Source organism: Aotus nancymaae, unplaced genomic scaffold (assembly GCF_030222135.1).
Source record: "Aotus nancymaae isolate 86718 unplaced genomic scaffold, 86718_ANA_hifiasm-v0.15.2.pri h1tg000003l, whole genome shotgun sequence".
Lineage (NCBI taxonomy): Eukaryota > Metazoa > Chordata > Mammalia > Primates > Aotidae > Aotus > Aotus nancymaae.
In genome coordinates, this window is record NW_026988414.1 from 33,383,612 (window position 1) to 33,411,386 (window position 27,775).

The 27,775-nt window shown below is 45.9% G+C and overlaps 1 protein-coding gene and 1 pseudogene across 2 annotated transcripts in view; one reads left to right on the forward strand and one right to left on the reverse strand.

Moving 5' to 3' along the window:
- The first annotated feature begins 1,076 nt into the window (after positions 1–1,076).
- The window catches only part of TBC1D2 (TBC1 domain family member 2), a 56,005-nt gene continuing 29,306 nt past the window's right edge, over positions 1,077–27,775 (forward strand). For both annotated transcript variants that reach the window (XM_012475772.2, XM_021665498.2), the window contains exons 1-5: positions 1,077–1,565; positions 4,856–4,997; positions 11,486–11,621; positions 22,920–23,053; positions 26,212–26,408. In XM_012475772.2, coding sequence (XP_012331195.2) covers positions 1,197–1,565; positions 4,856–4,997; positions 11,486–11,621; positions 22,920–23,053; positions 26,212–26,408 — 978 coding nt within the window. In that variant the 5' untranslated portion in view covers positions 1,077–1,196. The remainder of the gene's footprint in view (positions 1,566–4,855; positions 4,998–11,485; positions 11,622–22,919; positions 23,054–26,211; positions 26,409–27,775) is intronic.
- Positions 20,918–21,424, reverse strand: LOC135276248 (ADP-ribosylation factor-like protein 8B; annotated as a pseudogene).

Below are 27,775 nucleotides of genomic sequence, written 5' to 3' on the forward strand. Positions count from 1 at the left end.
GCAGCCCTAATGCAGAAATGGCCTTAGGAGGGAAAGGGAGAAGTTTAAGGGGAGACAGGTAAAATGAGGCAGCAGTTGAACGAATTACTCAAACCCTAAGTTCTTTATTTACAAAACGGCCAGGCGCGGTGGCTCTCGCCTGTAATTCCAGCACTTTGGGAAGCCGAGGCAGAAGAATCGCTTGAGGCCAGGAGTTCAAGACCCCCTCTCTACAAAAAAAAAAAAAAAAAAAAAAAAAAAAAAAAAATTACAACAGCCGGGTGTGGTGTTGCGCAGCTGTGGTCCCAGCTACTAAGGAGACTGAGGCGGGAGGATGGCTTGAGCCCGCGCAGTGAGCTCTGATCGCGCCACCGCACTTCCAGCCTGGGTGACAGAGCCACACTCTCTGAAAATAATGATAACAATAACAAGATATAAATGGACAATCGTTTATTTTTACTGCACCCAACTATGCCCCAGGAGTGGCACTGGGTTTCCGCAGCGCAGCGGCCGCGCCTGGGTGCCCCAAGCAAAACGACCAGCGCTGTCAGGAGGCGAATGGGAGCCAGGACAGAATGCTGGGGAGGCCACTGCGGTCAGGCGAGGGACAAGAGGGCCGTTCGCTGCGTCACTGAGGGGGCTGAAAGAACACCGGGGAGAAGAGGGTCAGACAGAGCTCCGGAGCCGCGGGGCCTGGGTGGCGCCGGAAGAGGGCCCTCCCAGCGACGTTCCTTTCAGCCAATGGCCGCGTGATGCGCCGTCCGACGGTGACCCGCGCGGCACAGGGAGAAAACAAGCGGCCCATCCGGTGCAAGAAAGCACCATCTTTCTAGGTGACTATGCGAACTACCAGGAAAGTGTACTCAGGGACAGGCTTCTGTGTCCGCGGTTAACCTAACTCGGTGCCACCAGGTCTTTAACCTGAAGCCAGGCAGCACGGCTGCCCTCAGTAAAGATGGCTGACAGGCGCGGAGAAAAAGCCGGAAGCAGCCGGGCCGTGGGGGGAGTCAACACAGGGCTGCGGGGCGTGGCCAGCCGCCTTTCGAGGCGCACGCGCGGCGGCCAGTTCCGACACTGTGGCGTCCTGGGGGCGGGTCCGCAGCCGACTCCGTCCCGCCCAGGTGTCTCCCTTTGGGAAGGTGCCCACCGAGTCTCCGAAATTTGTCCCTGGTGGTCCCGCGGATCCCTCGTCCTTCCGCGGTCTCCAGCTGGCAGCGATGGAGGGCGCCGGGGAGGACGCCTCTGAGTCCAGCTCCTTCGCCCCCGGGTCCGAAGAGTCTGCCGGGGACCCACAAGTGCTGCCTCTGGAGGAAGAATTGGGGGGCTGCGCCCCGTCCCTGGAGGCGGTCCCCAAGAAACTCTGTGGGTATTTAAGTAAGTTGGGAGGCAAAGGGCCCATCCGGGGCTGGAAATCCCGCTGGTTCTTCTACGACGAAAGGAAATGTCAGCTGTATTACTCGCGGACCGCGCAGGATGCTAATCCCTTGGACAGCATCGACCTCTCCAGTGCAGTGTTTGACTGCAAGGCGGACGCTGAGGAGGGGATCTTCGAAATCGAGACTCCCAGCCGGGTTATTACCCTGAAGGTAAGTTCCTGGAAGGACTTTCTCCTTCCCAGCCGCGTGAGGTTCCCTTTTCTCAGGGCACGGCTGGGCGCGAGTGTGTGGTGGACACAGTGAATTGACTGGAACTGTCGTCACCGACGTGTTCTAAGAAGTTTGTGCTTTCCAAAGTGCATTCACACCCATTTCCTAATTGGATTCCCACAAGGCAGGGAGGACAGACCCATTTTACGGATCAAGAAGCTGAGTCAGAGGGAGATGAAGGGACTGGCCCGAGGTCGTGCATCTAGAGAGTGAAGTAACTTGGAATCCCGTAGTCTTTCTACCTCTCAGTGCTGAATCAAAACTTTTACTTTTGGGTGTGCCTGACGGTGCAGTTACCTTAACTTTCTTACCTGGGACCTAAGTAAGTCAAAATATGGTCTTTGCAATCCTCTGTCAATGCCAGGATTCTGATATCCTTTTCTTGATGTTTTGGCCAAGGGCAGTGAATGCTGAGAAGAGATTGGCAGAGATTAGGAAGATAAACACAGGTTTCACTGATCAGCCTAGTTTGTTCAGCTCGGCATGTCTAAACCTGTTTTCCTATCAGCCACAAGGAGTAGGTTTTGTTTTATCATCATGTTTAATTGAGAAAACCTAAAGCAGTAGAAAAGCCACATTCTTTGAGATCAGACGGGCTTGGATTCAAATTGTATGTTTGCTACCTACTAGCTGTGTGACCCTGGACAAGTTACTTAACCTCTCAGAACCTAGGTGGTTTGTAAGCATTTGACACATCACAGGCATGTACAAATTGTTGAATTAATTTCATCACCTAGAATATAGCCTGGTACCTAGTGGGGTACTTAAGAATTTTTTGTTGAATAAACATACATACATACACAAGGTGATGGAACCAAGGTCAGAGTGCTCATGTCAAGAGGAAGTGTCCCATAACTTAATTGGAAAGACAGATCTGGGCTAAGTGTTCTATGGGCATCAGAAAGGAATGTGCCAGGAGATAGCCTTTCCTACCCCACCCCCATCTTTCCACCCCTCCCACTCCACCTCCAGCTAAACAGGTATCTATGAATGCCCACAGATTCAGTTTCCCTTTACTGACTGGGCTTGGCTGGTGACCAGGCTGGGGGACTTTGTTAAAATAATGAAACTCAGGAATCCCTGGCCAGGGGAGGCATTTTCAAGGTCATGTGGTTCCTGGGTCTGTATATCTCTTCCACAGGTTGACTGCTGTATACAAGGTCTCCAACACTTGGTCTTTATAATACTATTCCATTGGTCCTGGCTCTGTGCTAGGCTCTGGGATGTGGAGGTAAAGCACCCCTGCCCCTAGTTCTCAAACAGCTTAAAATCTGGTGGGAGAGACTGACAGAGAAACTGGCATGCACCCTAAGATGTTCTGTAGAGACACTGCAATAAGTCTGCAAGAAAGAGTTGTCAGTTGCACTGAGTAGAAGGAGATAGCCAGAAAGGCATCTGGAGGAGGAACATACCCGAGGCTTGAAAGAAGAAATAGGTATTTGGCAAGCAGACAAGAGGTAGAAAGGTATTCCAGGCCAAGAGAGCGCCGTGGGCAAAGGTAGGAAACCATGATACATGATACAGCCCTGAGTGTCCAGGCAAATCGCACAAACCGGAAAGAGAGGCTCAAAGGATACAGTTGAAGAGCAGACCGGAGGGTGGGGCATTGGCGAGTTAGGCCAAGTAGCAAAAGCCCAGACTGGCTATTAGGTAGAGAAGAAACTAGGGGAATGGCAAGGCTGGTAATCAGGAGAGAGTGACAGCTGAACCAGAGCTGTGGCTGTGGGGAGGGGGACAATGGAGGTGGCTCGGGATAGTAGAGAAGTAGAATAGGGGAGATGTCAGGAGTGGCTGGGGTGACTGGCTGACTGCCTGGTTGGATCAGTCACTGACAGGAGGGAACTCAGGATGAGGAGCCATGGAACATCCAGGTGCATGTCCCCTGCAGGAGACTCTCAAGTTCCAAAAGGATAGGGACCATGTGTGTTGCCTCACCCCTGTATTCAGTGCCTAGCACTATCTCTGACACATACATCAGTGCTCAGTATACCCTGGTCAAGTGAATTAATAAAATGGAGTATTTGGGTTTGGCTGGGGCTCATCAGCGTTAAGGTCATGGTGAAGACCAGGGAGGTGCTGTGGTCTCTCTGGGAGAGTGCGTGAAAAGATAACACTGGTAGGCATCATTTATCTTACTGATACCTGCATGAGAGCCTGAGAGTCTCTCTCTTTCACAGTCACCCCTGGCATAGTGCACACCAGTGAACCCCTGCAACAGGGAGCTTGCTGCTGTTGCCATGTAGCCTGCTGCTGTACACATGAGGCCTTGATTGCAGGCAGCTCTGTGAGATTCCCCATCCATGCCCATGAGCTGTCCATCTTCTGCAACCCACCTCAACTGATCTCAGGCCTTCTTTATGAAGCCACCAATCTCCTGGCCATAAAATTCAACTTCTAGACCAGGGTTCTGGTCTACAAGTAGGAGGTCTGGGTTCTGGGACCAGCTCTACCACCGCATGCCTGGGCGGCTTCAGCTCCCTAGTTTCTCCATCTGTAGAAAGGGCTGCTGCTCACTCCTGCCTTGCCTCCCTCCTAGAGAATCCAGGGAGTTAATTGGATGTGAAAGTGTGTGTTTGGACCAGCCAGTGCTGGGAGACTTATGACCAGCATTTACCATGAACTTGTTTGGAGGGCCAGAGCACCTGGAAGGTGCTACCATGCTGTCAACAATGTGCATGTGGCTTTCTAGTTCCCATTCATATTCATGATACCAGTCCATCCCCAAGGCAAGAAGGATTAACCCCATTCCACAAAAGGCAGCAAAGACTTGGAGATGTCACACAGGTGAGATACCGTCTCACCTGGGAGATGATGATGGTACCAGGACCCCATCCAAATCAGAATTCAGTGCACCTCCCCTCTCTCACAGCACCTCCAAATTCCTCTCTCAAAGTGAGCACAGTTTGAGCACCTACTGTGTGTCAGATACTGTGTGATACCCTTGTCTCATTGCATCCTCATTGTCCTATGCAATAAGTGTTATTGTCACCATAGTACAGATGAGGAAACTGAGGCCCAGAGAAGCTAAGGATCTGAGTGGGAGACCAGAGCCTGATGATTTTCTGTGGCCAGGAAGCATGTGGTATTTCAGAGACGGGGACATACCTACAGTGACCTTTTTATTCTGGGAAAGAGAGCATTCTTAAGCCCCCCACAACCTTCCCCTCTTCCCACACCCAGTGCCACCCTGCAGGCACAGGGCCTTGCCAACTAATCCTTGTGCTTCTCAGGCCGCCACCAAGCAAGTCATGCTGTACTGGCTGCAGCAGCTGCAGATGAAGCGCTGGGAGTTCCACAACAGCCCGCCGCCACTTCCCGCCGCCCCTGACGCCGCCCTGGCTGGGAATGGGCCCACCCTGCACCTGGAGCTAGGTACCCAATGGGCTACCCGCCTGCCCACACACCCAGGGCTCTGGTGATTAAGCATTTACCTTCCTGCTGGGAATGAGAGGGAGGAACCCTCCGCTAAGGAAGCAGAGAGCCAGGGATCTGACTCAAGATTAGTTAGGGCAAGAATTGGGGCTGAGGCCAGATTGCCTGGGTTCAGACCCTAGTCCTATATGATTTTAAGCAAGTTGTTTAACCTTTCTGAGCTTGTTTCCTTCCCCATAAGATGAGGTTTATAAATTATTCCTGCTTCTTAGGGATTTTATGAAGATTAAATGAATTCATACACCTAAAATGGTTAGAACAATGCCTGCACGTGGTCAGAGCCCAATACATGTTAGCTACTATTATGATGACCAGTATGGAAGGCCTCAAGAAATGAGAGTTTCACAGAGTTGCCGTGAGGAGGTTAATGAGAAAATGCAGTGTTGTAGATTTGTGTCATGAGTTGGGTAGATCAGTGATTTTTATCGCTGGTGTTTCCATAAGATAGGATCTTTTCCCCCCAGATGACTCACAAATGAAGTTTCCTGATCCCAAATCCTGGATCCTCCCAACGTGGAGAAGTCCATGAGCTCACACCCTCCCACCCCCGTGCTGCAGCCAGGAACATGATTGGCAGGTTTTAGGATCGGTATGGACCACCTCACAGCTACCCCTGCAAGAACACGGAAAATCAGGTCCCAGCACAAAGCCACAGAGTGTCTAAAGTGCTTCATGTTCAGTTGACAGGGAGGCCAAATAGGCAAGGGGAGGACTTGTTACCAGGTACCTCCTGGACCTCTGTACCTGGGTGCCGTGCATGTCCAAAGCTGAGTGCATCTCTTCTGACCCTTCTTCCCCTTTCCCTTCCCTCCCTTTGGTAGATTTTCCCCCATGTACCCACTAAGAGTTGCCCTCCACCCTTCCTCAGTTTCACCCAGTGAGTCCAGTCAATCACTGTGGTGGCCATTTTTGCCCTCTGACCCACACATCAGACGCAGGCCTTTCTCACTGCCACCACCCAGGTCAGACCTCATCTCTCAAAATCACAGCGGCCTCCTCTCCAGTGTCCCTATGTGCAGTCCTGTGCCAGAACTCATCCCCCTCTCAGCATCCTGAGTGAGCTTTCTTAAGTGAAAACCTGAACCTGTCACTGCCATCCACAGCCATCCACCACCCAATTCCTGCACTCGGCACCCAGGGCCCATCCCTCCCGATCTCACCTCTGCCTGCTCCCCCAGTTCCCCCCTTGGACTTGATGCTTCAGCAGAGTCTCTGCTCTCTCTCTTCTTTGTCTGGCAAATTCTTGCTTATTCTCTATGGCCAAGCTACAGCATTGCCTCCTCCTCTTGCCAGCCTCCTCCTGGAAGCCTTCTCAGACTTTGCCAGCTGGATTCTCTCTGGGCCCTCAACACTTTTTTCAAACACTTCAAGGGACACCTGTTCCATTGTGTTCTGTTAATAATTACCCCGTCCTTGTTCATCTCCACCTGCTAGCCCTTAAGGGTGGAACCGATTTTTTGTTGTTGCTTGTGTTACCTCCCTGATGACCTGCCTGGCACATTGGATATTTGTGGAGTGAATACACTGAACTTTATAATTAAATGAGGAAAGAAATGTAAATCCCCGGCCAGGCGCGGTGGCTCACGCCTGTAATCCAAGCACTTTGGAGGCCAAGGCGGGCAGATCACCTGAGGTCGGGAGTTCAAGACCAGCCTGACCAACGTGGTGAAACCCCGTCTTAAAAAAAATAAAGAAGGAAAAAAATGTAAATCTCTTAACATAACTTCAAGCACATAGTAATTGCTCAATACATGGGAGTCATCCTAATAATACTGTTATTTGGTGTGTACTTGACTGTGTATACAACACACCCATGCTGTTACTATCATAATAGTATATACACACACATATATGTGTGCTATTACTGTTATAATAACTCTTCCTTTTATTCTTAATAATCATTAGTCATTTCTTTGGAATTTCTTTTGAAGGGTGTCCTTGCTTCTGCATTCTCCTCCAGCCCCCCATCCTCATCTGCCAGGGAGCCAGACAGTCCTGGCTTTGCATAATACTATGGCCTAAATTGATGCTGCTGCAAAGGTCAGCCTCAGACTAGACACCAGGAGAAACCTTTGCAATAATAGAATTCCTATGTGTCTTGAACTGAAATGTGAAGAAGCAGATTGTGGAAGCATGGCTCTGGGATCCTCAGCCCTCTTCTGCTGTGGTGAACCTGTTGCAGGTTCTTTAATTCTATGGCTTTGCTTGCACACAGTGGGCCTCTTCTAGGTCAGCCCCTGCTGTGGGCATTGGAGAAAGGGATGGAGTTGCTGTAATGACCTGGGTCTCCATCTCCTGAGGAGGATGCTGCCCAACACTCAGGAAGCAGGGACCTGAGCTTCTCTTCTTGAAGTCTTTCCTTGCCTTGCAGCAAGCCTGCACTCTCCTCCAAGACCCAGGGTCCAGCAAAACCTTCCCAGCCCCTGCAGAAAGACGTTTCTGGTGTCTTGGGCAAGTCAGCAAGGTCTGGATTAGCCATGTGGAGCAGGCTGCCCCACCTTGCCAGCCTCCACCCTTCCTGAGGAAGCAGGGGCCCACTTCTGGGTCATTGAAAACCTCCTGACCCATGTGTGACTTTGAGTCAGAGATTCCTGGTAAAAAGTGTCTCATCACTGCTTTTGAGCCATCTGCAAGGCATGTTCTCTCCTGCTTTTAAGCATTTACAGCTTTATGTTATACTTAACCTAAACAATGATCTCTGCAGAGCCAAGAAAGATCATAGGGAACCCAAGAGATTTATAATAATAAGAATAGCAGGTTGCCACAGTAAGTTACAGTTTACAGAGAACCTGTATAAATGTGTACCTTCATGAAATGTGCCTGCTGCCCCAACGTTTTACATGCATCATCTTATTTAATCCTCACAACAATTTTATAGGGTAGTTGGTACTATTTCCATTTCATAGACCAGGAAACTAAGGCTCAACGAGGTCAAGAGACCTGTCCTAGGTCATGTAGTAAGAAAATGTCAGTGCTGAAATTCAAACCCTAGGCTCCCGACTCATAACCTGCCCTCCCGAAGCTGAGGAGCAGCCAGGCATCTGTCCAGGGCCCTCTAGGGAGGCAGTGACCTCCTGGGTCAGGCCCTGTTTTTGTCTAGGCAGTGACTTCTTCCCACTGGTGGTGGGGCAACCCTCAGAGCTCAAGCAAAAGGAGAATTACAAATAAATGCTTCTGAAAATTCTCTGTACAATCACTCATGGAGGGCATTTCTCCAGGGTGTCCCCAACCAAAGCCTCAGGTCATCGATTCTGCCTCCTGCGGGAAGTGCTGGTCTCTGTTGTGGCATCGGCGTCATGTGCCTTGCACACTCCTTTGCACTGGGAGCTTATGTCTTCATCGGCAACCCCTCCTGTCTTAGATGATCTGCTTGTTAGAAAGGCTGCTCTGATAAGCCACACAGTTTAGTGGGAAAAGCAAAAGTGAGGACTGCATTTGAGTCTATAACTGTGTCACCTGCTAGCTTTGACCTTGGCCACAAAACTCACCCTCTCTGAGTTGCTATTTCCTTATTGGTAAAACCCAACAGTGATAAAACAAAAACAAAAACAAAAACAAAACCCAGGACTTGGCTCTGTGTAGTCTCAGAGTTGACCTAGGGCCACAGGTGGCTCTTACAGGAAAACAGACATTAACAGTTAGGGAAGTACTTGCTAAGATACCAAAATCTTAGAAAAACTAAGTTTTTTTGGTTTGCTTTGAAGGAGAATGAGATGGTTAAAGTATTGATAAATAAGAAAATTTTATTTATTTTGAATCAGCTTAGAGTCTGGCTTAAAGGCTACTTTGAAAGATGTAAGTCCATAATATGGGGCTTTATGGCTTTCTAAACATTTTTGTGTACTTTAACTCTGAAGGAGACAAGGTAGAGAGTATTATTCTTGTTTTTCTTTTATTCTTTTTGTTGTTGTTGAGATGGAGTTTTGCTCTTGTTTCCCAGGCTGGTATGCAGTGGTGCGATCTCAGCTCACTGCAACCTCAACCTCCCAGGATCAAGCAATTCTCCTGCTTTGGCCTCTCAAGTAGCTAGGATTACAGGCACTTGCCACCACACCTGGCTAATTTTGTATTTTTAGTAGAGATAGAGTTTTTCCATGTTGGTCCGGCTGGTCTCAAACTCCCAACCTCAGGTGATCTGCCTGCCTCGGCCTCCCAAAGTGCTGGGATTACAGGCATGAGCCACAACGCTCGGCCTCTTGTTGTTGTTTTTTTTAAAGTGATTTGCAAACAGGTTACCGCACCCTCCCCACAGAAACAGGGCTCAGCTTCAGGTCCTCCACCCAAAGCCAGATTCAGTTTTTCAGCCTCTTGCTCAAACCCCCAGGGGCTCTGGTTTCCATCGTGATGAGGTCCAGCCACTTACCCACACCCTCTTCTGTTTGACCTTCCCCACCCCATCTTGCCTGCCTTCCTCCCACAAACTCAGCTCTGGGTCTGAAGCCCCTTACTGTTGCCTGTATGCTCTGCACAGAAAGATCCTTCCTGGCCCTCCTGCAGGTCCAAATCAAATCCAGTCTTTAAGGCCCAGCTGCAGTGCCCCTCCTCCAGGAAGTTTTCCCTGACCTGGATTGGAAAGACTCTGTCTCCACCTTCCAGAGCTGCCCTTACCCCAGCACCCAGGGTTCCCCATGTGTGCCTTTCTTTCTTCCTGGCTCCTTAGGCTGTGAGTTTCTGCTTTGATTCATCTCACTTTCTCCAGCCCCACTTGCAAGCCTCAGGGTAAACACCCAGTCCATATTTGGTGAGAGGATTAATTGAAGAGAGGACCTCAAAGAGGTGGATTTGAGGAGTGCGAGTACTGGCCATCCTGCCAGATCTGATGGAGCCTGTTAGGAATTTACAAATATACTGTCTGTTGTTGTTTGAATTATTGTAAAGTTTCTTAAGTAGATTGAACAGCTCTCCCAGCCCCCATCATTATATTTAATATTTTTATACCTACACCCTTTTTGCAGATATAGTGCAAAAGCAATTCTCCACTCCTAAATATTTCAGTCTCCCAGTAAGAGGGCTCCAAGTGGAAAGTCTCAGGGCCTGTCTCATCAAGCTCATACCACCCCATAAGTGGTCCTGGCTCTTTTCCCCTTTTCTAGCACTCAAAGTTAATTTCTAAATATTTTACCTCCTCTCTTATACTTCAGGTAGTTACCTTAGCCTTGAAAGCTTGCTTAGCATTAAACATTTTGAAGTCACTCGTAGAAGAATCATTGTTTAAACAGCACATTTGGAAGACTAAAAAAAAAGAACTATAATCCTGTCACCGAGAGGCAGCCAGTGTTGACCTTATGTTACGGCCTCCTGCCTGCCTTTTATTTAAACATGTTTCAGATCATTTAATACTATAAAATGTCCTACTAATTATTTTTGATACTTAGTAGTGTGACCCTAATATTTGCCTGTGTTTTAAAATCTCTTTATAAACATCTATTTTTGACAAATATTCATTTTCTGTTTATAAGTAATTTTTTCCCAAAAATTTGGGAAAAAGTTAAAAAACAACAAGAATAGCCTTCTCACTTCAAATCCCATCATGCAGCTCAAACCACTGTTAAGATTGTGGAGTATATTTCTTTGAGACTTTTTCTGTACAATTGAGATAATACTATAACCCCAATTGTTTTTTCTTTTTTCTTTTTTTTTTTTGAGACAGGGTCTTGCTCTGTTGCCCAGGCTGGAGTGCAGTGGTGCCATCTCAGCTCACTGCATCCTCTACCTCCTGGGCTCAAGCGATCCACCCACTTCAGCCTCCAGAGTAGCTGGGACTACAGGCACGAACCACCACACCCGGCTAATTTTTCTGTTTTTTGTAGAGATAGGGTTTTGCCATGTTGCCTGGGTTGGTCTCAAACTTTCAGCTCAAGTGACCCCCACCCCCCGCCTTAGCCTCCCAAAGTGGTGGGATTACAGGTGTGAGCCACAGCACCCAGCCCTCCAATTTTTTTTTTTAATCTGGCTTTTTCCACTTAATATATTCCATACAGGTTTCCCTGTGTATAAGTATTTAGTCACATCGTTTTAAATGATTAATATTCTATTGCATGAAGATATTCTGATATACTTAACCTATTCCAGTTTTCTAGATCTTTTCCAACTTGAGGCTTATGTGACAATGCTGGAATGAACCTCTTGGCACATAAAGTTTTGTCTGCATTTCCATCTTTAGGATGCACTCTCAGATGTAGAATTAACTGTAGGTCTGCATATTTTTAAGGGATTTGCAGGAGGGCTATACCAACAAAATGCATCATTTTACTGGCTGCAGTGCATTTTGTGAAAAGCCTCTTTTGCTGCTGTCAACCTACCTTCCCCCTGCAACTCTCCAACTCCAGCCTGCTCCCAGTCAGGGCTGCACCCATAGCATCCCATCTGACCAGTCTTTCCAAGGGCAGTGCCCCCGGCTGATTGATTTCCCTTTTCTTTCTTCCCAGGGCAAGAAGAGGCAGAGGTGGAGGAGTTCCTGTGCCCTGTGCAAACACCCACTGGGCTGGTGGGTGAGGCAGCTGCCTTGCAGCCTTTCCCTGCCCTTCAGAATATTTCCCTCAAGCACCTGGGAACAGAAATACAGTAAGTGCAGGCAGCCCGTTCAGTGGAGCTTGACCTGCTATGATTCCCCTGCAGGGAAGTGGGCCCGGGGAGAGGGTTATGGGCTTTATTTTCAATTAATCACATCATCACTTTAAAGTATTATATCTGGCCAGGTGCAGTAGCTCATGCCTGTAATCCCACCACTTTGGGAGGCTAAGGCGGGCGGATCACCGGAGGTCAGGAGTTTGAGACCAGCCTGGCCACCATGGCAAAACCCCATCTCTATGAAAAATACAAAAGTTAGCCCAGCATGGTGGTGGGCGCCTGTAATCCCAGCTATTTGGGAGGTTGAGGCAGGAGAATCACTTGAACCCAGGAGGCAGAGGTTGCAGTGAGCCAAGATCATACCACTGCATTCCAGCCTGGTTGACAACAGTGAGACTCTGTCTCAAAAAAAAAAAAAATTACCTTCATTGTTCTTATTGGAAAAGTAGTATACATTCATTGTAGGAAATCAGAAACATCTGGAAAGGTATAAAAAATTACCCACTAGATGAGGTGGCTCACAGTCCCAGCTACTAGGAAGGCTGAAGCAGGAGGATCACTTGGTTATAAATAAAGTTTCTTTTTTTTGGATACAGTTTCATTCTTGTCTCCCAGGTTAGAGTGCAGTGGGGCCATCTCGGCTCACTGCAACCTCAGCCTCTCAGGTTCAAGCAATTCTCCTGCCTCAGCCTCCCAAGTAGCTGTGATTATAGGCAACTGCCACCACGCCTGCTAATTTTTGTATTTTTAGTAGAGATGGGGTTTCACCATCTTGGCCAGGCTGGTCTCAAACTCCTGACCTCAGGTGATCCGCCTGCCTTGGCCTCCCAAAGTGCTGGGATTACAGGCATGAGCCACTGAACCTGGCCAATAAAGTATTTTTAAAATTATCCATAATCCTATCACCCAGACAAATATTCTTAGCATTTGGTATATCTCTTACCTCTACATTTTCTATATACATATTGCATAATTGAGATCATGTTGAATGTGATATAGTGATGGTTTCACAAATGTCTATACATGTCAAAAGCATCAAATTATTCATTTTTAACGTGCAATTTATTGTGTCAATCATATCGCAACTATTTTTTTAATGTGTTATATATATATGCGTGCATATGCACGCGTGCACACACACACACACACACACACACACACACCTTACTATTGTCAGGCTTTGGTTTAGATAATTTCTAAGAAGGTAGCAGTATGGGCCAGCTGTGGTGATTCATGCTTGTAATCCCAACACTTTGGGAGGCCAAGATAGGAGGAACACTTTAGGCCAGGAGTTCAAAACCAGCCTGGGTAACATGGTGAGACCCTGCCTCCACAAAGTAAAATAAGAAATTAGTCAAGCATAGTGGCATGTGCCTATAATCCCAGCTACCTGGGAGGCTGAGGTAGGGGGATCACTTAAGCCCAGGAAGTAAAGGCTACAGTAAGCCGTGATTATAATACCAGTGCATCCTAGCACTCAGCAGAGTGAGACCCTGTCTCAAAAAATAAATAAATAAATAAAAAATAAAAGGCAGCAGTGTGGCCTGGGCTTTGGAAGCAAACTGCCTGGGTTTGTATCCTGACTCTACCAGTCATGGCTGTGCTGCTGTTGACAAGTTGTTTCTCAGTGCTTTGCTTACCTTGTTAATAAATGTAAATACAATAGTACTTGCCTTATAAGCTTAGCATGGTAAATAAATGGGTTAATGCATGCAGACTGCTTTAGAACTGTGCTTGGCAGTCTTAAGCATGCAATACATATTAGCTGCTGCTGCCCTTGTTACTCTAGTTGAAGGAATCTTGGCCCACCACAACCTCCGCCTCCCAGGTTCAAGCGATTCTCCTGCCTCAGCCTCCCGAGCAGCTGGGATTACAGGCATGTGCCACCACACCTGGCTAATTTTGTAATTTTAGTAGAGACGGGGTTTATCCATGTTGGTCAGGCTGGTCTCGAACTCCCGACCTCAGGTGATCCACCCACCTCAGCCTCCCAAAGTGCTGGGATTATAGGCGTAAGCCCCCACACCCAGCGAAGAGGCAAGTTTTAGGGAAAAGAAGGTAAGTGTTCTTTGGGGTCTGCTGGCTGGGGGTAGAGCTACCCCACAGGCATTTGGATGGAATGACCTGGAGCCTAGGAGAGAGAGCTAAGCTGGAGAGACAGGCTTGATGGGTATAGGGCATGGTTGAGCCCCCCAGGGTGAGCGGTTGTGGAGGGCATCCTGCAGGAGATGACCTGTTGGGAGGAGCTGCGGGGAACTAGGTGCATTGGGAGCATGCTGAGGTAGAGAGGGGGCCTGAGAAGTCCAGCTATCCAGCCAGCATGTGCCCAGGGCAGTCTCACCAAGATTAAGCTAAGCCTATGCCTGATAGACGCCACAGCAGCAGAAGTGGAACATAGAAAATGCAAAGACCTTTGGTTCAATTCATTCACTTAAGAGGACAGTGAAGAAAAAAAAAAAACGAAGACCAAGAAAGGAAGGAAGTTTCAGAGGGTCAGAGAGCAACTTCCCTCCTGTAATTTGTAGCCCACACAAAATGCCAGGCTACTTTGCAAGAGAAGTGCCCTGGGCTGCTAAGAGCCCCAGACAACTTGGTGAGATCAGAGCTGCCTTTGTGCCCTACACCCCTTTGCTCTGGCTGGTCTTGGAGCTTGCTGTTCGTGCTCCCATGAGCCCATGTCATAATCAGGGGAGGGGATAGGGAGCTTCCTGAGCACTGCACTATGTTAGGTGCTTTATGCTCTCGAGTTGTCTGGATAAACCTGTGAAGTGATATCATCACATGGTTACATTCTCAAACCATGGAGTTAGACGTCCAGGGCTGCTCAGCCCCACCACCTACTTGTTCTGTGGTTTTGGTTACTTATCCTCTTTGAATCTGTTTTCCTCTCTGTCCAATGGGGATGATAATAGTACTTAACTTTATTGGTCTTTGGAGGATTAAATTAGTGAAAGGCATCATAGTGTTTCGCTTAGAACTTGAGCCATGGAGGGGGCCATCCAGTGTTCATTATGGGTATGTTCATCATCCCCATTGCACATGAGGAAACTGTGGCTCAGGGAGGATGACTGGCTTGCCCAAGGTTATCCTTCCAGAACAAGTCTTTAGGACCACCACTCCTATGCTGGCCAGGCCTTGCAGACCTGGAATTAAACCTAAACAGAAAATGGCCCATGAACTGCTCCAAGCAAAGTTGATAAGTTTATAAAATGGAGACAGTTCTTCCAAGCATAGTTGTTTAGCTGGGTGGTGACCAGCCAGACTATTTCAGAAGTTAGTGAGCTCCCCATTACCAGAGGAGATGTGTGCTAGGGGCTTAGAAGGCCTTTCACTGCCCTAAAGTTGTGGTTTCTTTGCTCTCCCACACCCCAGGAATGATTGCTTATGAGACCCAGGACATATCAGGAAAGGAGCAGTTCCTGGTTAAAGGGAAGTGTGGGCAGCAGTGATGATTACCCCACCTAACCAGTGCCACTAGCTGTAGGGATGTGGCCCTGTGTCCCCATCCAATTCATGTAGTTTGTGGATTTCACAAACCACAAGCCACATGAATTGGATTCTGTCACAGGGCTCAGCATAGGACCCAGAATAAAGTGATGCTCAGTAAGTAGTAGTGGCCATCCTGATCATCATGATTCTCTTCAGTGATACTATATTCTTGTATTTTCAGATAGGGAAAGCAAGACTGGGAGAGGGAAGTCACTAGGCCAAGGAGTCAGGGGCTCCTTGTAATAGGACCCTTTAGTAGTTACAGCAAAAGATCAGGTTTTGGGAGCGCTGAGTTCTAATTTCTTCTCTGCTCTTAATTCAACTGATGAATTTTTCCTTCTATCATTCAGCTGTACTATACGTGAAAGTGTAATCTCATTATTTTCTTATTCTGGGACAAACTATACAAAAAAACAAAACAAAACAAAACCTGGATCTTGCTTTAAACTAAGTTTGAGATCAAATAGTGGTTCTTTGAAAAGAGCAACAAAATTGACAAATCTTTAGCTAGGCAGACTGAGAAAGGAGAGAAGACTCAAATGATTGAAGTCAGGAACAAAAGAGAGCATTGCTCTCCACCTTACAGAAACAAAAAGGATTGTACGGGAATACTTAGATGAAATTTGATAACTTAGATGAAAATGGACAAATTCCTAGGAAGACACATATACTCAAAGAAGAAGAAAATCTGAAAATATCTCATTAATTAGTAGGGATTGAATTAGCAAAATAAATAAATAAGTAAGTAAAAAACTACCCATGAAGAAAAAATCAGGACCAAATGACTTCATTGGTGAATTCTACCAAATATTTAAGGAAAAATGAATACCAATTCTTCACAGATCCTTCCAAAATATAGAAGGGAAGGGGCACATCCCAACTCATTCTATAAGGCTGATATTATTTTGATACCAAAACCAAACAAAGACATCATAAGAAAGGTACAGACCAATATCCCTTATGAAGGCACATGTAAAAATTCTCAACAAAATACTAGCGAACTGAATTCAGCAGCATATGAAAAGGATTATACCACCATGAAGTAGGATTTATCTTAGGAATGCATGGTTGGTTTCACATCTGAAACTCAATTTATGTAATACGGTACATTAATAAGATAAAGATGAAAAGCCACATCATTTCAGTAGACTGAGAAAAAGCATTTGACAATATTCAACACCTCTTTGTGATAAAAACACTCACAAAGATGGGAAGGGGCCAGGCACAGTGGCTCTTGCCTGTAAACCCAGCACTTTGCAAAGACAAGGTGGGAGGATCAGTTGAGGCCAGGAGTTTGAGACCAGCCTACAAAAAACTGTAGTGAGCCCCATCTCTACAAAAAATTAGCTGGGTGTGGTGGCATATACCTGTAGTCCCATCTACTGTGTAGGCTGAAATGGAAGGATCACTTGAGACCAGGAGGTCAAGACCGCAGTGAGCTATGAGCATGCCACCACACTTCAGCCTGGGCAATGGAGTGAGGCACACTCTGTTTCTAAATAATAACAATAAAATAATAACTAAAGAAATAAAGAAATACATTTTTTAAAAGTCTAGAAGGAGGCTGGGCACAGTGGCTCATGCCTGTAATCCTAGCACTTTGGGTGGATCACCTGAGGTCAGGAGTTCGAGACCAGCCTGGCCAATATGGCAAAACCCCGTCTCTACTAAAAATACAAAAATTAGCTGACCATGGCGGTGTACACCTGTAGTCCCAGCTACTCGGGAGGCTGAGGCAGGAGAATTGCTTGAACCCAGGAGGCACAGGTTGTACCACTGCACTCCGACTTGGGCGACCGAGCAACTCTGTCTTTAAAAAAAAAAAAAGGTAGAAGGAAACTTCCCCAGCTTATTAAAGGGAATCAATGAAAAATACAAAGCTAACATACTTAATGGTAAAAGACTGAATATTTTCTCCCTAAAATCAGGAATAAGACAAGGATGTTCATTCTGGCTGTTTTTATTCAACATTGTTCTGGAGGCTTTAGCCAGGCCAATTAGGCAAGAACATGAAATTAGGCATCCAGATTGGGAAGGAAAAAAATAAAACTATCTTTATTTGCAGTTGACATGATTTTTGTATACAGAAAATCCTTAGGAAAAACTATTAGAGCTAAGAAATTAGTTCAGCAAGGTTGTAGGATTCAAGATCAATATAGAAATATCAGTTGTATTTCTATACACCTGTAGTGAACAGTCCAAAATAAAATTAAGAAGCATTCCATCCACAATATTAGAAAAAGAATTATATATTTAGGAATAAATTTGACAAAAGTAATGCAAAATGTATGCTCTGAAAACACCAAACATTGCTAAAAAAAAAAAAAAAAAAAAAAAGGCTTAAAGACCTGGAAAGATATCTCATGTTCATGGATCAAAAGACTTAATACTGCTAGGCTTCCAGGTCCATCCTGCAGACCCCGGCCAAGCAATGAATGAAAGGAGTACTCTGGGCCGGGCGCAGTGGCTCACGCCTATAATCCCAGCACTTTGGGAGGCCGAGGCGGGTGGATCACGAGGTCAAGAGATCGAGACCATCCTGGTCAACATGGTGAAACCCCGTCTCTACTAAAAATACAAAAATGAGCTGGGCATGGTGGCCCACGCCTGTAGTCCCAGCTACTCAGGAGGCTGAGGCAGGAGAATTGCTTGAACCCAGGAGGCGGAGGTTGTAGTGAGCTGAGATCGCACCATTGCACTCCAGCCTGGGTAACAAGAGCGAAACTCCATCTCAAAAAAAAAAAAAGGAGTACTCTGACACAGGCATACAGTATAAGAGCAGCTAGGGGTCTGCCAGGTTCTAGTGGCCAAGTTGCAGCAGCCCTGAAAAGCTGGAGCTCACTGCAACCTCTGCCTCCCGGGTTCAAGCAGCCCTCTGCCTCAGCCTCCCATGTAGCTGGAATTACCACCACACACAGCTAACTTTTGTATTTTTAGTGAAGATGGGGATTTACCATGTTGACCAGGGTGGTCTCGAACTCCTGACCTCAGATCTGCCTGCTTGGCCTCCCAAAGTGTTAGGATTACAGGCACGAGCCGCCACACCCAGCTGAATTGTACACTTTAAATAGGTGAATTGTATGGTTTGTGATTTCTGTTTCAATAAGGCTGTTTGTGTGTGTGTGTGTGTGTGTGTGTATTTGATTGGAACATGTAGGTCCTTTTGGGAAAGGGCAAGAGAAGAATGAGCAAATCTTGAGCTATGATTATGTTCCTGACCATCATGTTCTGCACTTATGTGAATTATCTCATTTAATTTGTGGAAGGAGACAGCCTTGATTTCTCAGTAAAGGGAAGACACCTTTTAACAATCAGGGTCTTACAAGTTCAACAAATAATCACCCGAAGATTCGTTAGTTTGAACAATGTTTAGCCTCTTCTGTTTTGGGAGTCATATATTCTATGTATTCAGCAATCATTTCAGAAACTTTACTCTGCATATTTAACTTTAAGTCTTAACGCTAAGAAAAGTATCTCTGCTTTTCTCTTAAACAACCATAAGGACATCAAAACTTCCATGAGACCAAGTCTTCCTTATGTTTTATTGTCGCCCAATCTTTTAGTTCTGTCTTGGTTCACTCCCCTAATTAAACACTGTTTGTTTGTTTGTTTGTTTACAGTAGATGTTTGCTTAGATTTATCCTCATGTTTTCCGATTTCTTTGCCTATAGTTCCTTCTTGCATGCAGAATTTCCTATGGGGATCATTTTTTTTCTTCCTCAAGAACTGCCTCTAGAAATTCCTTTAGTGGAGAACTGTTGGTAGTAAACTCAGTTTTTTTTCTTTGTCTGAAAAAGTATTTCACTTTCACTCTTGACAGTTATTCAGGGAATAAAATTCTCAGCACATCGACTATCTTATTCTAGTGTCTTCTTGCTTCTGTTATTGCTGTAGTGAAGTTGGCTAATGGTCTAGTTGTCATTCCTTTGCAAATCACCTGTCTGGCTACTTTAAAAATGGAATTCTCTTTGTCTTTGATATGGATTCTTCTTAATTTTTACTGCTTGGGGTAGGTGTGGAATAGAATACAGAGGCCAGAAATAAATCAAATCTGAAGATTCCTATAAGCCATTGTCTCTTTATTTCCTCTCCCCGTTTTCTTTGTTCTTTCCGTAGCAAGCTCTGATTAAACATATATTAAAACCTATGGTGCTCCCCATGCGGTCTAAGAACCAACAGCATCAGCATCACCTGGGGGCCTATTACAAATGTAAATTCTTCACCCCAGACCTACTGAATTAACTTCTCTGTGGGTGGGACCAAGAATCTCTTTTTAACATGATCTCCTGGTGATTCTTAAGCACACTAAAGTTTAAGAAACACCATACAGTTAAACTATTTCATTCTACTCTCTGTGTCTCTTAACCTCTCTGTCATAGTTGCTATATCTAATTCTTTGCTGACTGCTGGGTAATTTATTTATTAAAGATCTTTCACCAAATTTTCCCATTACTTGTGTCTAATCTTCTGTTTAATCATTGGGTTTTATAGTTATATAAAATATATATATATATATAAAGATTGCATTTTACATTTTTATAGATTTGATTCTTTCTCAAATATGCCTATTTTTGTAGTCCTTGTTCTGTGATTCCATGTTGTACTTCTTAGTTTAATATAGTTATTTTATAATCACTAATAATGCCAATATTTGAAGTGTTTGTAGCTTCATAATTCCAGTATTTGAAGTCATAATTATGCTGTTTGCTGTTGTTCTGCCTTTCATTCATGGCGTCTTGTTTCCTGGTGTGTTTAGTAATGTTATATTTACAGCTTAAGTGGCTCTGGAAATTTTGGTGGTGGTTGTGGAAGTAGTTTTGGTGGGAATGACAACTTGGTCATGGAGGAAACTTCAGTGGTCATGGTGGCTTTGGTGGCAGCCGTGGTGGTGGTGGATATGGTGGCAGTGGGCATGGCTATAATGGATTTAGTAATGACGGTGGTTATGGAGGAGGCAGCCCTGGTTACTCTGGAGGCAGCAGAGGCTATGGAAGTGGTGGACAGGGTTATAGAAACCAGTGCAGTGGCTATGGCGGGAGTGGCAGCTATGACAGCTATCACAACGGAGGCAGAGCTGGCTTTGGCAGTGGTAGTGGAAGCAATTTTGGAGGTGGTAGAAGCTACAATGATTTTGACAATTACAACAATCAGTCTTCAAATTTTGGACCCATGAAGGGGGGAAACTTTGGAGGCAGAAGCTCTGGCTCCTATGGTGGTGGAGGCCAGTACTTTGCCAGACCATGAAACCAAGATGGCTGTGGCGGTTCCAGTAGCAGCAGTAGCTATGGCAGTGGCAGAAGATTTTAATTAGGAAACAAAGCTTAGCAGGAGAGGAGAGCCAGAGAAGTGATAGGGAAGTTACAGGTTACAACAGATTTGTGAACTCAGCCAAGCATAGTGGAGGCAGGGCATAGCTGCTACAAAGAAGACATGATTTAGACAAATACTCATGTATATGGGCAAAAAACTTGAGGACCATATTTGTGACTAATTGTATAACAGGTTATTTTAGTTTCTTTTCTTTGGAAAGTGTAAAGCATTCCAACAAAGAGTTTTAATGTAGATTTTTTTTTTTTTTTTTTTTTTTTTTTTTTTTTTTTGCATCATTGCTGTTGATTGCTAAATGTTTTAGTCTGATCCTGACAATTTCTTGGGGTTGGAAAGGACTGTATTTTGGGAAATACGTTAGAGAAACAGACAATAATTCTAGGATTATAGTCAAGAAGGACTGGAAGACTTCAGGAGACGCTTCAGCTTCTAGATTTTGAATGTTGAATAAGTCACGAAGTGTGATACCTATATTATCCTTTTCTTTGCAAAAAATCGAATAGTAGCACATTTCTTTATCCTGAATAGCAGACATTCATTTTTTAAATTAGCTGTTTCTCATCCAAGGCATTAGGAAGATCTCTGTCTCTCTTGTTTCCAAGTACTAGCCCTGGAATTCCTTGTAACTGTGGTTTATCTAGATTAGGTAGCTCATTTCTGGAGGCCTCTATCTTTTCACGATCTGCAGCATCTGATATGTAAACAGTAGCGTTGACTCCTCTGCAATACAGTTCCTACATGCTCCAAAACTGGGGTTGTCCTCCTATGTCCCAGATCTTTACTGTCATGTTACCTTTAGTTACTTTCCTCGTGTCGAAGCTCACTGTGGGTATCATCTTTTCACTAAATTGACCTGATGCAGTGATATATACGAAAATGGTCTTGCCCAAGTCCTGCAACCCCACAAGTGTCAATTCTGTCTCCTGCTTCCAAAAGAGCAGACAGAACCAGTACAGCAGGCAGGAGATGAGTGCCAGCATGATGGTCACCGGGAGAGAGGATAGATGGGAGGATGGATGGGAGGGCGGGCAAGCAGAGGCAAAGATGACTGCCACATGAGCCAGCCTTGGCCTGGACCCCCCAACAGCTCTTTGGGACCCTGGTGCAGCACAGGTGAACATAGGCAGGTGGCAGCAGCCCTGATCATTTCTATTTCATTTTTTAAATGCTGGTCATGACACTAAACTGATTTTACAACCTACCAATGAATCGGAACCTTCAGTGTGAAATACACTGACCTAGTGAATTCCTTTCATCATTTTCCTTTCCTTGTTATTAATCTTATCTCTTTGCAAGGGAAAATAAACTCCTTGAAGTGTTTTTTTTTTGTTTGTTTGTTTTTTTGAGATGGAGTCTCTCACTGTCGCCCAGGCTGGGGTGCATTGGCATGATCTCAGCTCACTGCAACCTCCACCTCCCAGGTTTAAGTGATTCTCCTGCCTCAGCCTCCTGAGTAGCTGGGATTACAGGCGCCTGCCACCACACCCAGCTAATTTGTTTGTTTGTTTGTTTGTTTTTTTAGTAAAGATGGGGTTTCACCATGTTGGCCAGCTAGTCTCAAACTCCTGACTGTGATTCACCCTCCTTGGCTTCTCAAAGTGCTGGGATAACAGGCATAAGCAACTAAGCCTGGCCTGAACTGTTTTTTCATCCAGCTCATTATGAACTTCTCTGTAGTCTGTGATCTTAGGTCAGCCATTGTTACTACCTAGTTCCTTCCTATAAACCAAACACGTATTGAGCCAAGTCTTTGGCACATACAACACAGTGTTGGGTGCCAGCAAACATGCAGGTGGGTTAGTATCTGGTTCTTAAAGAAATGACATCATGAGGTTTCAGCCTAGACAAGTACTTGCCCAAAGGGTGACCCAACTGTGAAGTGCACTAAGCTCCTTGGAGGCCATGAGATGGTCAGTGAAGGCTGCATAGAGGACAGATCTGAGCAGGGAAAGAGAGCAAGCAGGGAAAGATGCCAGGAGATGTTTGCAGCTTATCTCAGCAGAAGTCAGGAGCCACTGATAGTTTTGAGCCAGATAGTTATGAAACCAGATGAAAGTGTTGGGAAAGATGGTTTAGCAAGTCCATTCAGCATTCATTCAACACACCTGCATGAAGCACCTTCTATGTTTTGGGCACTGTGTAGGCATTCTAGGTGCATCAGTGAACAGAACAGACAATACCTCTGCCTCATGGCATTTATACTCCAGCTGCAGGGTTGGGGGTTGAGGAAGTCAAGCTTTTAATACTTACAAGCCATATAGTATGTGGAAGGTGAGAATGCAAAGGAGATGGGTAAAGGAAATTGGGAGTGTCGTGCATGGGGATGCATCATACAGGGTACCTGGAGTCTGGGAGACCAGTCGGGATAGCAGGGTGTGGGGATGAGGCCTGAGCTCTAGCAGTGGTGGTGGGAAGGGTAGATGGGCAGAAAGGCAGGGCTCAGCCTCGTGCTCCTCTGTTCTCATCTCCTTTCAGAAACACAATGCACAACATCCGTGGCAACAAGCAGTCTCAGGGAACAGGCCATGAACCTCCAGAGGAAGATTCTCCACAGAGTGGCGAGCCTCAGAGGGAGGAGCCCTCCTCAGCCCATGACCCCAGCACCCCAGGTGAGCCTCTCTCCAGGGCTGAGCTGCCTTTAGGGGTCAACTCCTCAGGGCTGGCACAAGTGTCTTCTTTCCTACCAGCGAACCAGCATTTGCGCATTTGTGTGTGTCTTAGTCGGCTTGGGCTGTTATACCAAAACACCATAGGCTGTGCAGCTTAAATAACAGACGTTTATTTCTCACAGTTGTGTCGAGGCTGGGAGGTTCAAGATCGAGGTGCCAGCAGATTCAGTGTCTGGTGAGGGCTCCCTTCCTGGCTTGCAAATGGCCGACTTCTTGCTGTGTGCTCACATGGCTGAAAGAGCTCTGGCCTCTGCTGCTTCTTCTAAGGGTACTGATCTCATCAGGCTCTCCACCCTCAAGACATTAAATCTGATCACCTCCCAAGGACCTCACCTCTTAACAGCACCATGCTGGGGATTAGCGCTTCCACATAAGAATTTGGGGGAACACATTCAGTCCCCAGCAGTATGCCAAAGATACAGCTCTCCAGGTCACTTCTGTGTTTGCAGAGGTCTAGGAACTATGATTTTTTTTTATTGTGGTAAAATATGCATAACATAAAATTTACCATTTTAGGCATATTGTTCAGTTGCATTAAGCACATTAACACTGCCATCCATGTCCAGAACTTTTCCATCTTCCCCAACTGAAAGGCTTAGTAATGACTCTTGAAGTAGCAAAGGAAGATATCGCTCTTGTGTTCTCCTTTCTTTGTTACTTATAAAAATGCCTTTTTGGAGTGATTAAAACCACATCTGCCCGAAGATGTGGAGCAAACGACCTTTAGGTTAAGGTTTCATGGTTGGGTCTTCTGGCAGAAAGAACCCCTGGGCTGTGTAGAAGTGACTCAAGAAAAAGTGGCCTTTGTAAGGGTTGAAAAACTATCTATAGGGTACTATGTTCACTATTTGGATGATGGGTTCAATAGAAGCGCAAACCCCAATTATTATGCCATGTACTCATGTAATAAACCTGCATATATACCCCCTGAATCTAAAATTGTTTAAAAAAAAGAATATTAAAAATAAAAGATAAAAAGGGCACTGCTTGGCTTCTTTGCCTCTCTGTCATAGATTCTAATTTAACATTTGCTAAAATGCAAAATTGACAAAAATTCATAGACTTAACCCATGTTTGGGCTCCAATTATAGTTATTCCTGGAGATCTCGTTAATCTAAACACTCTGCTTTTATAATCTTGAGGTGGAAACTAAATAAAAAATTTAGTTTAAAATTTCACTTTAGGCTGGGTGAGGTAGCCTATGCCTGTAATCCCAGCACTTTGGGAAGCCAAGACAGGTGGATCACTTGAGGCCAGGAGCTTCAGACCAGCCTGGCCAACATGGCAAAATTCTGTCTCTACTAAAACTACAAAATTAGCCGGACATGGTGACATGCACCTGTGATTCCAGCTAATCGGTAGGCTGAGGCACAAGAATCGCTTGAACTGGGGAGGCAGATGTTGCAGTGAGCCAAGATTGTGCCACTGCACTCCAACCTGGATGACAAAGTGTGACTCTGCCTAAAAATAAATAAATAAATAAAATTTCACTTTAACTGTGCACTTGTCTAAATTTCCTATAGTGATATGCACATTGCTACAAATAGTCTATGGTAGACATAGATGCTCTGACACAATAAATAAATTAAAGTAGGTGTTTGCACTTACAAATTGGCTTATTAAAATGAGACTCTATGAAGACCCGGTTAAAATAGTTAATACGGCCCAGTGTATCTTGAAATGGGCCTTCAAAGATTTCAACTTATTACATAAAACCCCAAAAGATCCTGAAACACAAGGGAATTATGCTAAGTGAAAATAGTCAATCTTAAAAGTTCATGTGCTGTACAAGTTCATTTATATGACATTCTTAAAATAACAAAATCGTCGATACAGAACAAATTAATGGTTTTTAGGGGTTATGGATGCTGCAGGGTTATGATCTACCTATGAAGAGGGATATCTTTGAGTGATAGAATAGTTCTATATCTTGAGCTATTAAATTGTGGTACTTTTACAAATGTACACATGACCGGGCGCGGTGGCTCACACCTGTAATCCAAGCACTTTGGGAGGCCGAGGCAGGTGGATCACTTGAGGCCCAGGAGTTCGAGACCACCCTGGTCAACATGGTGAAACTCCGTCTCTACTAAAAATACAAAAGTGGGCCGGGCGCGGTGGCTCACGCCTGTAATCCCAGCACTTTGGGAGGCCGAGGTGGGTGGATCACGAGGTCAAGAGATCGAGACCATCCTGGTCAACATGGTGAAACCCTGTCTCTACTAAAAATACAAAAAATTAGCTGGGCGTGGGGGCGCGTGCCTGTAATCCCAGCTACTCAGGAGGCTGAGGCAGGAGAATTGCTTGAACCCAGGAGGCGGAGGTTGCGGTGAGCCGAGATCGCGCCATTGCACTCCAGCCTGGGTAACAAGAGTGAAACTCCGTCTCAAAAAAAAAAAAAAAAAAAAAAAAAATACAAAAGTTAGCTGGGCCTGGTGGCTGGTGCCTATAATCCCAGCTACTCAGGAGGTTGAGGCAGGAGAATTACTTGAACCCGGGAGGTGGAGGTTGCAGTGAGCTGCAATCGTGTCACTGCACTCCAGCCTGGGTGACAAAGCAAGAGTCTGTCTCAAAAAACAAACCAACAACAAAACAACAGAGTGCAGAGAACAGACATTCATTCTGTGTTCCTATCATCAGACAGATTTGTGTGCTTTGAAAGTGTCCCAGCACATAGAGGTGGGATCCTGAAATAAGGAACAAAACATCCTGCCAAGGCTTGTGCCCGAGGAGAAAGCCACTTGGCAAACACCAGCAGGGTGGCATGAGACAGACCCATGAAGGCTGGGATCTGAAGGAAGAAGACAGGCACAGGTTAGCAGATGGGCTAAGTGACTAGGCCAGCATGGTGCAATAATGTTTATGTAGGCCAGTGGTTCCCAAAGTCTAATCCCTGGACAAGCTGTGTCAGCATCACCTAGGAACTTTTTAGAAGTGCAAATTCTCAAGCCCTGACCCAAACCTATCAAATCCAGAGCTCCAATTAGGGCCCAACCATCTGCATTTTAACAAGACCTCCAAGTGCTTCTGAAGCAAGCTCAAGTTTGAGAACTGCTGATGCCATCAATCATAACTTCTGTGTTTCTCGTCTTGAGCAGGGAGAGAGCCAGCAGATTCTCCAAAGCTTGCACCCAAGTCCTCTCTGACCAGCAATTTCGTTCAGAAAGCCAAGCGCCCAAGCAACACCTTCCCATTCTTCTCTGAAGGAATCACACGGAACCGAACTGCCCAGGAGAAAGTGGCAGCCTTGGAGCAACAGGTTCTGATGCTCACCAAGGAGTTAAAGTCTCAGAAGGTGAGGTCTGGTCCCAGGGAGGCCCCAGGTTCCAGCATACCCCTCCCGTCCCTGGAGCCTTTCAGGCAAGCTAGATGGGATGCCTTAGCCTAGCAGGGCACCAGCCACTCTCTGGTCTTTAAAGGCCGAACTGCAGAAGGTTGAAATGCACTATTGATTATGCAGAAAGCTGATATCACTCAAAGCAAGTCACAAAAGGGCACCAAGGCCAGGTATCTCTGGAGATCTACTCTAATAATTGTTTCTTAGACCCTTCCTGGGGGCCATGCATGGTCTCACCCCCAACCCAGAGAATGACAGTATTTGGAGGCAGGTGATCAGGATGCAGGGTCACAGGAGGGGCTGTCTTTGACCTGGCAGCTGATAGCTGGGCACAGATATCTGAATGACTGTCACAAGACTGTCACAGGAGAAAGCAAGTAAGCAGTGTGTGTGTGGCCCAGGGCTAAGCCAGGATCAACACAGAACAATGACAGGGAGGAGTTTGGGTTTAATATGGTGAAAAGTTAATTATAAGAGTTACAAAAAGGAAGAGCTATATAGTCATTGTAGAAAACAGATCTCGCACAGACATACATTAAAATTACTCCACAATTCTATATTCCAGAGAGAAATGGTATGAAAAGCCAGGGGCTACCTTGAGGGTCCCAAGGCAGGGATGCAAGGGGGCTGCAGCTCCGGGCAGGAACCCCTCTTTAGCGTGGTAAAAGCGACTAAGTTAGGCAGTTGTTACATAAATCCCAAGGATGGGGCCTGGTAGGGCCTGCAGTGGCGGTGGCGGGCTCCACTGAGGGCCCAGACGCCTTTTCCTCAAGAGGAAGGCCTAAGCTTTTGTGTTTGAACTTTGGCTGCCCGGAGTCCCTTTCTGCTGTTTCCCCGCCCTGGCTCCAGAGGGCTTAGGCTGGGGAGGTGGGGCTTATGCTCTATTACCTTATGAATATTTCTTACAACTTGTACCTTTCTTCTTTTCTTTTCCACCCTGTTTTGTAGGGGGGATGAAATGCAGAAAAAAATACTCTCCCTATACCTAGTTTTGCCCTTCATCTGTCTTTTCTGCCCCTAAGCAGTGACCACTATCAGCAGATCGCAGGGAAACCGGCAGAGGCTTCATTCCTGGCATGTCAGGAGTTACTTTTTTTTTTTGGACTTGGAGTTGGAGTCTTGCTCTTATTGCCCAGGCTGGAGTGCAATGGCGCAATCTTGGCTCACTGCAACCTCTGCCTCCTGGGTTTAAGCGATTCTCCTGCCTTGGCCTCCCGAGTAGCTGGGATTACAGGTGTTTGCCACCACGCCCGGCTAATTTTTTTTATTTTTTATTTTTATTAGAGACTAGGTTTTGCCATGTTGGCAAGGCTGTTTCGAACTGC